The sequence below is a fragment of the Dysidea avara genome, chromosome 15 (assembly GCF_963678975.1).
Source record: "Dysidea avara chromosome 15, odDysAvar1.4, whole genome shotgun sequence".
Lineage (NCBI taxonomy): Eukaryota > Metazoa > Porifera > Demospongiae > Dictyoceratida > Dysideidae > Dysidea > Dysidea avara.
This window is the reverse complement of record NC_089286.1, coordinates 13,146,219-13,159,651: the sequence shown is the minus strand read 5'-3', so window position 1 is coordinate 13,159,651 and position 13,433 is coordinate 13,146,219. Positions and strand designations below refer to the sequence as shown.

At 37.5% G+C, this 13,433-nt stretch overlaps 1 protein-coding gene across 4 annotated transcripts; it reads right to left on the bottom strand.

The window, feature by feature from the left end:
* Positions 1-3,722: 3,722 nt before the first annotated feature.
* Positions 3,723-12,553, bottom strand: LOC136245048 (tyrosine-protein kinase CSK-like). 4 transcript variants are annotated; one of them, XM_066036563.1, is made up of 4 exons: positions 11,289-12,545; positions 10,984-11,236; positions 9,014-10,927; positions 3,723-4,905 (listed from the first exon to the last, which is right to left on the bottom strand). In XM_066036563.1, exons 3-4 carry the CDS (start codon positions 9,082-9,084, stop codon positions 3,969-3,971), a joined length of 1,008 nt encoding a protein of 335 aa, XP_065892635.1. In that variant the 5' UTR covers positions 9,085-10,927; positions 10,984-11,236; positions 11,289-12,545; the 3' UTR covers positions 3,723-3,968. The 4 variants fall into 4 exon arrangements, 3 of the variants coding, with proteins under 3 accessions (XP_065892635.1, XP_065892634.1, XP_065892633.1); XM_066036562.1 differs by having other exon boundaries at positions 10,984-12,545; XR_010695710.1 differs by lacking the exon at positions 3,723-4,905 and adding an exon at positions 7,552-8,964 and having other exon boundaries at positions 10,984-12,553.
* Between the last annotated feature and the right edge of the window lie 880 nt (positions 12,554-13,433).

The window sequence follows — 13,433 nt, the reverse complement described above, 5'->3', positions numbered from 1 at the left end:
ACAAAACTATTGAAGTTACAATGGAAAAGCAATTCATTATTATAGCAATACCTAGAAACAGGACTCAATTATAATAAAAAGCATTTTAATTTGTGATGTCATTGGTAATCAGCTAATAGCTACAACACCCAAACTGTGATATTAGCTAACACTTTCAGTACTTCAATGAATACCTATAGATATAGTATAAATAATCAGCACTAATATAGTTGAGCTACTATAACAATGCAGTTGTGCTCTACAAACAATGGAGACTTTACCTGTAAAGCGCTTAAAATTATCAGAAAGATTCTGTCCACACTGCAAACAAGTACTCTCATTCAAAACATTTCAAGCTCACAAGAGGATCTATTACAATGCAGAGACAGGGGATTGGATTGACAAAGGAATTCTAAGTAGAAACCTTGTCGATCATGACAAGGATGATGAAAATGACAGCACAGATAAAGATTCTCCTCCTGCATCAGACACAGAAATGGATCAATATCCTATAATTGAAATTCCTCCTGTAGTAGATCCTGCTATACCAAGTGATCGTGATGATGATGGTATGCTATTTAAGTGTGCATTTAATGATAAACATATGCACTACAGATATATTACTGAAACAATAAGAAATATTATACTTCTTATTGTCCTGAGTACTGTATATATATTTATAGCCATTTAACTGTATGAGCACTCAGTTAATTATCCACAATAAAGACAAAGTGGTAAATGTCACTATTCAGACTAATGTCTCATTATCATGCAGTGATGGTCAGACACTAACAGTTGCAACATTTTGTAGAACTTAAATTAAACATTGTGAGTATTGTGACATTAGTAGTGAAATACTTTTTTACTATATAATATTGACCATCGTATTTCATGTATACAATGAGTACGCTTAGAATTTTGAATTACCGTGTAGCCTAGCTGTCTATAGACACTTTTGGGCCAAATTTCATTGGACTTAAATCTTTCAGGTGGTGGTTGCTTCATAGCTGCAGTTGGGTAGGTGCAACAGAAAGATAGCCTATTCATGTAGGTGGCTTCATAGACAGTTTCCACTAGCTATATAAACCATGACTGTAGAGCTTGCATGTGCATGTACTAAAACAAATGAGCTCTAACTGACATCATTGCTTTCTGCAAAATGTGCTGTCATCTTTACAGATGTGGATGAACAAGAAGTTTGGAGTGACAATAATGAAAGTGACAGTTTAGGCATTGATGAATCTTCACCACCTATTGAGGATAACTTACAAGGCTCTGATAAACACCTTCACTCCTTGGTGAAATGGTTGATAGGATTTTTTCTACTATTGCAAGCACAGTTCTCTTTATCTCAAAGAATTGTTGATTTAATTTTTCGATTTTTAAAGGTTTACTTCACAGTACTAGGTCGCTTTTACGAACCATTGGCAGTTATTGCAGCTCAACTTCCTTCTACAAACTTCATGGCACACAAAATGTATACAAAAAGAGAAGCAATGGAATTCCAAATCTATGCGGTGTGTAAACTTTGTGGAACTGTATGGAAGGCAAAAGAATGTACTGAAGGCCCTTCTACAAACAAAAGAGCCAAATTGTGTTCCCATAAACCACCTTTTACTAGAAGAGTTAATCAGGCATGCGGTGGAAGTCTGCTTAAAACAGTTGAATTGGCCAGTAAGTGTAAAGTTTTTTATCCACTAATGACTTACTGCTATGTTGATTTGCACACATCATTGCAACATCTGCTGCTGAACAAATCATTTGTAGAAAACTGCAATCATTGGAAATCTCGTGAAATTCCAGATAGTGACTTAAAAGATGTTTATGATGGCAGGGTTTGGAAAAAATTCATCAAATATGATGGCTTGCCATTTCTGGAAGAAAGTTACTCATATGGATTTATGTTAAATCTAGATTGGTTCCAGCCATACAAACATTTGCAATACTCAGTGGGTGTTATTTATCTAAGTGTGTTAAACCTTCCTCCGAATGTACGATATAAGTTTCAAAACATATGCCTTATTGGTATTATACCAGGACCTCGTGAGCCAGAAAATTCAGTCAATGAATATATTAAACCTTTGGTAAATGATTTATTGCAATTCTGGAATGGAGTAGAACTGAATGTATGTACAACCACTACTGTACAAAGAAGAAAAGTTCGATGCGCTCTTTTGTGTTGTTCATGTGATTTGCCAGCCGGAAGAAAACTATGTGGATTTATGGGTCACAGTGCTCACATGGGATGCTCCAAATGTAAAAAATACTTTCCATCAATTGAAAGCGAAAAAAAACTTGACTTTTCAGGGTTTCAACGCAATGAATGGACCCCAAGAACAAATGCTGGACACAGAAGTGATGTATTAGAGCTTGAAAAATGCCAATCAAAAACTGAGCTTGCACAAAAAGAATCACAATTTGGTTGTAGATATTCGAGGTTATTAGACCTTCCCTACTTTGATCCACCCACTATGCTAGTGATAGATCCCATGCACAACTTATTTCTGGGGTTAGCTAAGCATTTTACAAAGAAAATTTTTCTCAAGGGGACCATTCTTTCGAAAGAAGATTTAAAGATTATACAAGATCGAATTAATCGTATAGTCATTCCATCAGACATTGGAAGAATTCCCTATAAGATATCAGATTCATATAGAAGCTTTACTGCTGATCAGTACAAAAATTGGGTGATTCATTATTCCATTATATGTTTGTATGGTCTTTTGTCTGCTGCCAACATTGAATGTTGGAGACACCTTGTTCTAGCTTGTAGAATTCTGTGTAAATTCAGGCTTACACATGACGATGTTATTATAGCAGATGCACTCATATTAAGATTTTGTAAAAGAACAGAAGAGTTGTTTGGAAAACATTTGATTACTCCCAATATGCATATGAGTTGTCATATTCGTGAATGCATATTAGATTATGGACCAATGCAAAACTTTTGGCTTTTTTCTTTTGAGAGATATAATGGAATATTAGGAAGGCTTCCTAATAACAATAGATCGATTGAGGTTCAAATGATGAGACGGTTTCTTTCTGATGCTGACACAGCTAAAGTAGCATTACCTAATGACTATGTAGATGACTTCAATGAACTCATTCAATTTAGCAGATCATACGTTGGTACTTTGGGCCAAAATGAGTTGAGATGTACTACAGATAATATGGAGTTTCCTCACCATTACACTAGATGTGTACTTAGTGCTAATGAAATGCAAGATCTATATAGTCGATTTGGTTATGAAGAATCAGCATCAAAGTACATTAGTCCTGTTTATCAGAAATATAGTACTATTACAATCAATGGTAAAGTATATGGAGGTTGCACTAGTAGAGCTAAAACTTCGAGCATTGTCATGATAGAAATCAATAATGAAACCCGTCCAGCTAAGATTTATTTCTTTGCAAAGGTAGCAGCTGTCATAGAGTGTTTGCCAAAGACTCATACTCTGGTTTATTTAAGCTGCTACAAGCACCATACAGATAAAGAAAAATGTGGAAAGCCAGTTACAATATGGGAGAGTGATTTTTTTGAACCAAGCCAATTTTTAGATGTTAGTGCAATTAAATTTAGGACAGCTTCTCTAGTAGAAAAATTGAATGATGAATATGGAAATGTATTGTTTGTATCTCCTTATGATTGAATATATATAACTAAGTATAGAGAGTTAAAGTTTTATTATACATATACAAGGAAGCAAATACTCATATATCAGTTACATTTATAATGACGTGCACATTGAATTTCCTGCTATATATTATTATGAATTATAATATACAAAAGAGTTATTAGAAGCTGCATGTCTGCATGTTAACAAATCATATGCATGACATGATGTATGGCTTTATCATAGTTATATATGTTGATAGAAAATCATTAATTGCTGTTAGCGCTATATCTAGTAAGACAATTATATGATCATTACTGCATGCAGATATGCAATGAAGACATGCACTGTATAATAGCTGCTATATATTAAGTTTCATAATCCAGTTTTAATACAAGTTATAATGTTTTCCAGACAGGGTCGCTTTGAAGATTCATATTTTACACATGACTTTATTAATTCTATTATAGCCGGAGAGATACTTTTTCGTGATATAGGATAATTCACCACGACAGTTCGAAACATCCGCCCATAGCTGTAAATGTCACTCTTAGGCGATGGTCTGTTAGTACCATCAATCAAATCAGGTGCAATATGTTGATGCTTTGATCTATATTCTTCCTGTTGATGTTTAGTTAAGGAGTACTTCTGTGTTCTACTAACATGTTGACATTTACCAAAGTCAACAATTACTGGAACTTGAATCCCTGAATCAGTGTAAAAAACCACATTATCTGTTTTAAGATCACGGTGAATAATATTGTGGTGATGCAGATATTTCAATCCTTCTGCAATTTTATAAAATATGTCAAGCCATGATTTAGCAGTGACCAAAAGCAATAACTCTTTCACAGTACTTTTTTCTTTGTTTTGGAGCAAATCATGGATAGTAATAGATTCACCATTGATTTCATAAAGATTTGTAACAAGATAATAGGGCTGTCGATCAACCTGTACACCTTGTAAATAACAAACATAGCCATGACTCAGCCTTGCAAGGTGATTTGCCTCCTTTATGATCATACGAAGTGATTGCTGAGATGAATACTGGTCGTGATAGGTTTTAATGCATACTTTTCTCCCCTGAAAATATCCAACCGTGCAATCTCCAAATCGACCACTACCTAATATTTCATCAGTCTTTTTTATTAGATCATATGGAAATTGTTTAATGAAATCATTTAATTTCTCAGAAGGCACAGATCCCATCAATGGTGTAGCACAACTCTTACCAATGTTCCCCAAGCTAAATGTCTGGCAAGTGCTAGCTATAGTATGTCTGATGGTATCAGTAATTCTTTTTACTCTGTAGCTGGAGATACACAAATACGGCAATAATCATTGAATTATGGTGTCAAACACTGTTAAAGTGGGATGTAACAGTACTTACTTATACTTCAGTCTTATCTGCTTTACCAGTTAGGCACTGGAGGGTGGACACAGAAGGCAGAGCCTGTTCGAGGTGTTTACCCATAGCCTAGGAGCCTATATTGGAGAGTAAAATATGTTATACTCTTAAAAGGCCGAAGAGTTCCAAAGCCAGTAACCCATGCATAAACGTTGGTGGAGGCCAAAAATCAAGTGAAAAAAGCTATGGATAGCAGCTATATATAGTAATATACAATGATTCACGAACACAATAGCTATAGCCATATAGTTACCATAGCTCTGTATCTATAGCGGCCTAGCTAACACAAATACAATTGGCACCCCACCACTGCCAACAATGCCTTACGTATTAGTTTCCAAAGACTCCAGCTTTTGGCCACACTGCGCTCTAAAGTTTTTTATTCCTTCTAAACGTTTCATCTTTTGTCTACGCTTCCTGTTTTTACTAGGTGCCTTTGTAGCACCTGTGAGATTTTTGTTTCTAATCATAGCTAGCTGGAATACAACAGTGCTGAATTTATATATACGTAACTTGAAACGATTTATTACGTCATTAGTAGGCATTCCAGAATCCGGGATTTTTTAACAATAATTTTCTCCGTATATTCGCCATTGCATTGGAACTACGGCACAAAATACCTACTCGTGTATACCTTGGGTTTGCTCAGTCATACAGCCTTCTAAGAAGATGAAGCTCACTATGGGGTTTGTCCATATGCTGATGAACGTCAAAATCTTAGTTTTATTATGCGCGTTAAGTTTAAGTGAGTTTTGTGTCGTTTTGTAATGTTTTTTTAGAGCCGTGATTTATGTAGAATACTTCGAAACTTTAAAAAACCATAGTGTAGGATGGAAGGTATTCACTAGTGCTTAGTTTGAACCACACAGTTGCTTTGTGTGGGTTATCGGTTTTCAGCGACACAGCAGTTTTCTGATGGCTATGATCACCATCCTCAAACTACTGATCAGCCACTTCAAAGGCGGCATAACAATGACATAATTGAAACCACAACTCCGCTTTAGGTACCTTGCATCATTCTGACACCTCCACTTGGGTTGTTTACCTTTTAAAGTTGACTAGTATCCAATCTTGACTCAGCTGATGTAGCTACTTGCCAGTGAGTATATATACCCACCATGATATGTGTGCAATAGGTCAAACATATTTGCTCGCCACAAGGCATTCAAAGATCACTGAGATTTCACAAACCCCAAAACTACTCTCAATACTTGTACAAACTTGCAGCATGGAGTAACTGCCATTTTAGGACAGTCCAAGGTACTAGCTAGCTTCCTGAATCAATTGTGCCATTTTTACCTATAAAATGTATGGGGAACCCTGGAGAAAAAATGCACCTTTTTTTGGTTATAAGCTTTGTACTTACCAAAGTAGCAAACTCCAACCTAACAAACTATATATTTCTGAAATCAGCAATCATTACTCTATCAGTTACGCATATAAAAAGTCAAAATTTTAAAATCGGGCTGGAATGCCTATCATTAGTGATGATTCAGTATTTCAAAAAAAAACACAATATAAACAGCACCCGGCGCCCCTAACTGAACGTAACACGTAGCTATAGCTACCGCACAGCGCACACCGTTATACTCACCTACACAAGCACACACACGCCTTTGCCATGGATATACTATCTTATGGGTTTCAGAGATTGAATATTACCCTGAAGGGTGATAATGGACAAGTGGGAAGCCATGTTATGATAAACAAACATACCACAGATTACATTATTACTAATAGTGATTGCTCATATTTCATCATGTGACATACAGTCCAGAACCACAAATTAGATACCTCACCCCTTTGCCTCACAGAAGTTGATGAATGGGAATTTCAGTATTGATTGAAAAATCTAACATTAAAGGAGCAATGCGCTGGTATTGTTTACAAGCCTGTTTTATTATGCTAGCTCCTGGGTAAGATGTAGTAGCACCTGGGTACTTGGGTACTATAGTAGCACCTGGATAGAACACATGTTTTAAAGCACTGATCTATATATTAAAAAGGGCTTCACCCCTTTTAACATGGTAGCATAACAACAACCAATCCAGAGGGACATGCATAGGACAGGAGTGATATGACGAAAGTCAATGTTTAATAATGGTAGAATGCATAGTATATCTCAGGTCCTGGTCGTATGTCTCCTCTAACGCATTTCATGTCCATCTATTTGAGGTCTGTGACTTGACAGCTAGGTCTGCCATAAGTGGAAGCTACCTGAACCACATTTACAATCTAGAGATGTTCATTTTTGCTTCACCTTACATTGAGAATAGTGGTAGACTAGATATTTCAGCCAAGGGGATGGGGGGGGGGTTAGGGGGGATAGCAATGAGAAAACTTGTGTTGATGTAGAAATTCTGACAAGTTGAACTCCAATTATGCAGAAATAATTTGTCTCCTGGCTACTTTACTACGGACTATCTTTGTGTTATTTAAACAATTAGACGTATTAAAGCAACGTTAAATTATTTCAAATGCCAATATGCCACTCAAGCTTCGAGTAATGCACTTTACTACTTTAAACAGCGACGATGTAATAAGCGCTCATAACCCTTATAAGCGCCATTCTCATTGAAAAGGCTCCCCTCCAAGCACTACTTATTAAAGCCTATGCTTCTGGCTCCTGGTGATTTGTAGAAATGTTAGAATGCACTGCGTGGAATTATCGCACATAGGTCTATTAATGTAGTAGGATTCAATGCATAGAAACGTATCACACACGTACTACACACAAACGTATCATACGTACACATGTAGCGCACACATGCACGCACACTACAGTCACTGCACAGAAATACAAACTGCATGGTTCATGGTCAAGGTAATATGCGGTGTCAAGTGTGCCACCTTATATCACCCAAATTTATGATGTTTGACAGTGTAATTCTATTACTTTATTCCCTACTACTCACCCTATTTACAGTGCATGCTTTGATCACATGGATTATGAAAAAAAAAAGGTGACACCAACCAAATCAATTATATGACCTCACACCACCAATCAACACTCCTTAGAATTTCTATTGTCTGTTGACCACAACTACAATGCCCTTATCCTTTGATAGTGTAAATTGAGGTTGCAAACTTGCTGGCTTCTGGTCAAAGCGTTATTTTCCCAAAACTACCTTAATTACCAAAGCAGAGTCTTTAACAAAATAACTATTGCTTCTTCCATCATGACATCTTGGACTGTTCAAGCAAATATGGCAAAAATGCCAGAACCCATCAATTATGACTTGGAAATGTGCAAAAATATTTAAGTTGCAAGAAAATTCAGTTTGAACAGTATGCCTGTGTATACATAAAGTAAACTGCACTATATACACATTTCACATTATATTAATACACGATGACTCCATGTACAAATTATTGACCATTAGTTTACACAAATGGTCCAATCGAATGATGAACTATCCCTCTCCCTGCTTTGGTTATGACGCAGAATTTGCCAGCACTGATTCCAGCAGCAGAACAGGCTCCCCTCCAAGCGAAGAATTCTGGACTGTTTAACTCAGACATTATAAACTGCAACTCTCCATCTTTAAGTTGATGGAATAACCCATGGATTCAGTTGTTACCAGTGCGATCATAAACTAAACACTATAGACAATGTATAAGGTGGTGTCCTAGGCTAATGTATCCTTTATAGAGAGGTACAGTGTCTTTTATTGAGAGTTTAAGTCTATAATGTCTAAATGTACATTGTCCTTTGTAGAGAGGTATACAGAGCGTAACATCAGAGCTGCCTGTGTATATCCTCCTGAAATCCTTGTTACAATTGAAAATGCATACTGTTTAGTGTTTGCCAAATTGTAGTGTTTGTTCAACTCAAATGGCTTCCCACTTAACTGTCAATACCACAAGGCATGCAGCTAACTATTCATGTTGTCTGGCTGCCCACCTCAAAGGATAGCTTCACCCTTTGAAGTACCTATCTATTAAACACACATAATTGACGACCTTGAGAAAGTCATGACAAATAGTTTTTCACTTGGTACTTTCTGCATACCATGACGTCTCTGTGATTCCACATTTTTTGAAGTCCTGGCGAACTTTGTCCTTCCCACATCCGCACAACATGCCCCAACTTTCTCAGCCTCAGCAAATCACTGATACTCTCCATCATAGCAAATCGACCAGCCAGTTCATCAGTAGTTCATCAAAGTGGTTCAGCTGAACAGAGAGCAAAACACTTGATAACCAGTGACTAGAACTATTTGGTGATGAAGTATATTGTACTATACATTTGCTAAATAACATACAGTAGACCTTTTGTTCACTGTGTTACCATGGCGCATGTTACTATGGTGCATCAGTTTTGTTTGTCCCTAACTATGTGTCACATGATGACCCTATCCTCACTGTGTGTCAGTGTCTTCTCATGATGACCCTACCCTCACTGTGTGTCATTGTCTTCTCATGATGACCCTACCCTAACTATGTGTCACATGATGACCCTACCCTCACTGTGTGTCATTGTCTTCTCATGATGACCCTACCCTAACTATGTGTCACATGATGACCCTACCCTCACTGTGTGTCATTGTCTTCTCATGATGACCCTACCCTAACTATGTGTCACATGATGACCCTATCCTCACTGTGTGTCAGTGTCTTCTCATGATGACCCTACCCTCGCTATGTGTCAGTGTCTTCTCATGATGCAAATCAGTTGGGAATCATTAACACATGGGAATGGGAACACATGGGATACAGTAAGGCACCCATGAGAACACATGGGATACAGTAAGGCACCCATGAGAACACATGGGATACAGTAAGAGGCACCCATGGGAACACATCAAGCCATCAACACATGGGAACACATAAGAACATGGGAATCATTATGCAACTGAATTGGTGCTTGCCTTATATGGAACACATCACTAATAGTGTTAAAGTGTCACCAACCACACAGAAGCATACTTCTGTATTAAAGAGATTTTATGAAACTCAGTATATTGATGAAATTAATCCAGTGAACTACTCGGGTGAAACTAATTCCATAATTCCGCTGTACGTAGCTTTTGCTTTTTTCTTGACAAAACCATTATTACCGAGTTATAGCATTTAGTGCACTTTTGTGGTTCAATTTTATGATGTAACCAGCTACATATGACCTGACCATAAGTGAATTAAAATGATTGACAAAGTAAACAATTGCTAGGGCTTCTAAATGTCACTGGACTACTCACTCAGTACATATATAACTCAGTACAAAGTATATTCATGATTACGCATTTATATATACCACCCATGTTCGTGGAAGCCGATCTATTTACTATATTTACTATCGTTCTGTTGATGCTTCTCCGGAGATGGACCTGGCTTCAGGTCCTAAACATTGTTAAATACTACTGATAAACACAATTTATTTGTATTGTTATATGATCAATATTTGCAGTTTAACATGTTCCCATAGCAACTAAAAATATATGAAACTCATTCACACCAACAGAGTTTCTACCCATGATCAATTGGATTGTCATTTCTGTTTTATAGCTATATATCCAAGATAATGATATAATACAGATGTATACAACTAGTAGCAGTGGAACATAAAGTTAATTCTGTGGAACATAAAGTAAACATAAAGTTAATTCCGTGGAACATAAAGTTTATCAACCGATAAATGGACCCAAGTGGTTGTGTCCAAGAGTTATTTTTCCTCTACCGTTACCAGTCAAATAATATACTTTTCCACATGACAAACCATTGGACTGACAGTCCAAACCCCAAGTACTCAGTCCTGTAGACAACACAGAAGTAATGTTGACAAATTCATCCGGTAGAATATGGTGGTACATTCCCCACTCCCTATTGCCATCACCATCATACACCAGTGGGTTGGCCGCTGTCATGCTAACAATCAAGGTATCAAGCCAGCTTCTCAAGTTCTGCAAGGACTGGGCTGCATTTACTCCTGACAACACATGACATTTATTACACATCATAACTGATATATAATCTGCCCTTTACCTCTTTGGGGGCTTGTCGGAATTACAACACGGGCACTTCCCCAAGTACCCGCCACAGAATTAACGCTTGCACGACTCATGCACGCATGGACAGCAGTGTCCGATGCGAATACTATGATGATGCCGGGATCCGCATCGGCCATACACTCTGGCAGTAAGGTGGTAGTGATGCTGAAATGCTGAGTCCGCTGCAAACAAATTACAAATAATTGTGATCCTAATTGTGATCCTAAAAGGTAGAAATGCTGAGTCCGCTGCAAACAAATTACAAATAATTGTGATCCTACCGGTACTCACACAACATACCAATCAAGTAATTAAATTACTGTACAAACTCTACCCTCCCGGGATGGCATCCTCACGTGAGTTACTTGGTGATAATTAAATGGAATGCGAGATGGAATGAATTATTGCTACTCGAGTTACCATACGACCTAGTGAGTCCAGTACAAGTACAAGTACTGTGGCAACTGTGCTGTATAGTCGAGTTTGAGGTTTATAGCCACTGGAGTCGCCGCTAAGCGTACTGATCACCGGAATCCGGGGCCGGAATCAAACCTATGATCAAATTACCCCAGCAGTGGATAACCCACAGTAGGTTTACAGGTTTAATACCAAGCCAAAGGATAGGTTACACCATACACAGAACCTTACACCGAAAGGGTCATAGAATGTTTGAAGGATCTAATGCTGATTGAATTGGTGCTTGTGTGGCTTGTAAATTTAATGTCACTCCTTAATCTTTACCTATTTGTTTGTGCAATGTGTGTTGCGGCGGGTGTGACCTATATTTAGACTTTGACCAAGTAGAAAGGTATCTCTGTCATGTCTGTCTGTCTGTAGCATACAGTAAAAATATTTTGTGGCTTGTATGCGTCACTTCTGTGTTGTTCGGTTGTTTGTTTGTGTGATAATTGCAAACTTTAGGCTTTATGACGTCTTTCACGGGTTACATAGGTGTTAAGTACTGCGCTATGCGAGGTGCTATGAAGTACGTTGATGTTGGGAACCAGCCCTAGATATTTGTAACATGGTGGCGTCATGCACTGGAGTAATATAGTGATCATGGACTCGAGGTCCGGCTAGTCACGGCCGAATGACTTGAGGTCTGGTGATGATCTGAAGCATGCTGCAAACCAAGTTGAAAGCAACGTTTCTGCTGCGTTTCTATCAAGCTCGCTTTCAAGTGCTGTAAATTGTCCGGAGGTATGTATTGTATGTTGTATGTTGTAATGCACCTATCAAGGAGTAGTCACTTCCATACTGTCTGTTGATACACTTGCGACCCGGATCAAGAATTTTGATGAGTTTACTCTGTCTGGGTTTACTCTGTCTAACTGCTTGATCAGATTTTCTTTTTTTCATAGAATCATCAAGCTTAATAAAAAAGTTGGTGACCCTATCGTTTCACCAGAACAACTCTTTAACTGAAAAAATTGCTTTTCTTTGTTCATCTTTGTCACTTTCATCAGAAGATATCATTTCAGCTGTGAGCACCTTCTCCCATTTTTTTCTGTCATCTTCGGCATATGATAATTTCTGAAGTTCAGCACATCTCTGCGTAACTTTCTACAATGAAGGATATAATGATTGAATATAATAATTATAATGATAGCCATACATATAACTCAGTTAGCTATTTAGTTTCCACAATGATGGTATAAAAATGTAATTGGGACATTACAAGCGGCCTCATTTAAAGTAGAGATTACATAGGCAAAATATGTATGGTACATCATGAACTAAAGTCTTTGTCCTATAGCCAGTAGGGCATGCTGGCCTCATTTAATATAAATAATATTGCTCGTCGTACAACATGCAGAAAATTTTTTGGACTGAGATTCATTAAACATAGCTGAGGGGGGCAATTGAAGTGTGCATAGCTATACTAGATATCATATATACAAACTATAATATATACTCTATTGAATGTCTCTCTGCGTCTCTTTGTCACAACAGTATCTTCATATTTTCCACTGCTTTTAGCCTTGCATGTGTTCCTTTGCCAGACTTTTATAGTATGTCTAAGCAGCTTCTACATATAAATTGCATACTTTTGCATACTGTCATTGAGTTACTGCACGGAGCTCGTGCATAGCAGAATTCAATGGTACATACCCCAGCATCATTGCCTATATCCATACAGGCAGTAAACGTTTGTTTACAGGCTCAACGAGTCATCACTTGTCACTCAGTCCTTGATGTAACTATGGCCTATACACTCAGAGCATTCACTACAAGCTCAGTGATCAGCTAACACTGTGTGAGTTCTGGCCTACATGAAGGCAAATGACAGATTTAAATTTGTGCCATAAGCACAATATATACATACTTTGAGTGAAGCCTTTAAAAAGTGACCAGTGTTAGTACGGGGACCCACACCACATCGCAATATAATAGTCAATTATTGGTAAAATAAGAGCCTGGTGTAATGGTGTCATCACATTAGAA

Coding starts and splice junctions, on each gene's coding strand:
- LOC136245048 (XM_066036561.1), bottom strand. CDS start 5,546: ATGCCTACTAATGACGTAATAAATCGTTTCAAGTTACGTATATATAAA. Junction 4,906..5,328: donor GAGTCTTTGGAAACTAATAC/GTAAGGCATTGT, acceptor GTGTATCTCCAG/CTACAGAGTAAAAAGAATTA.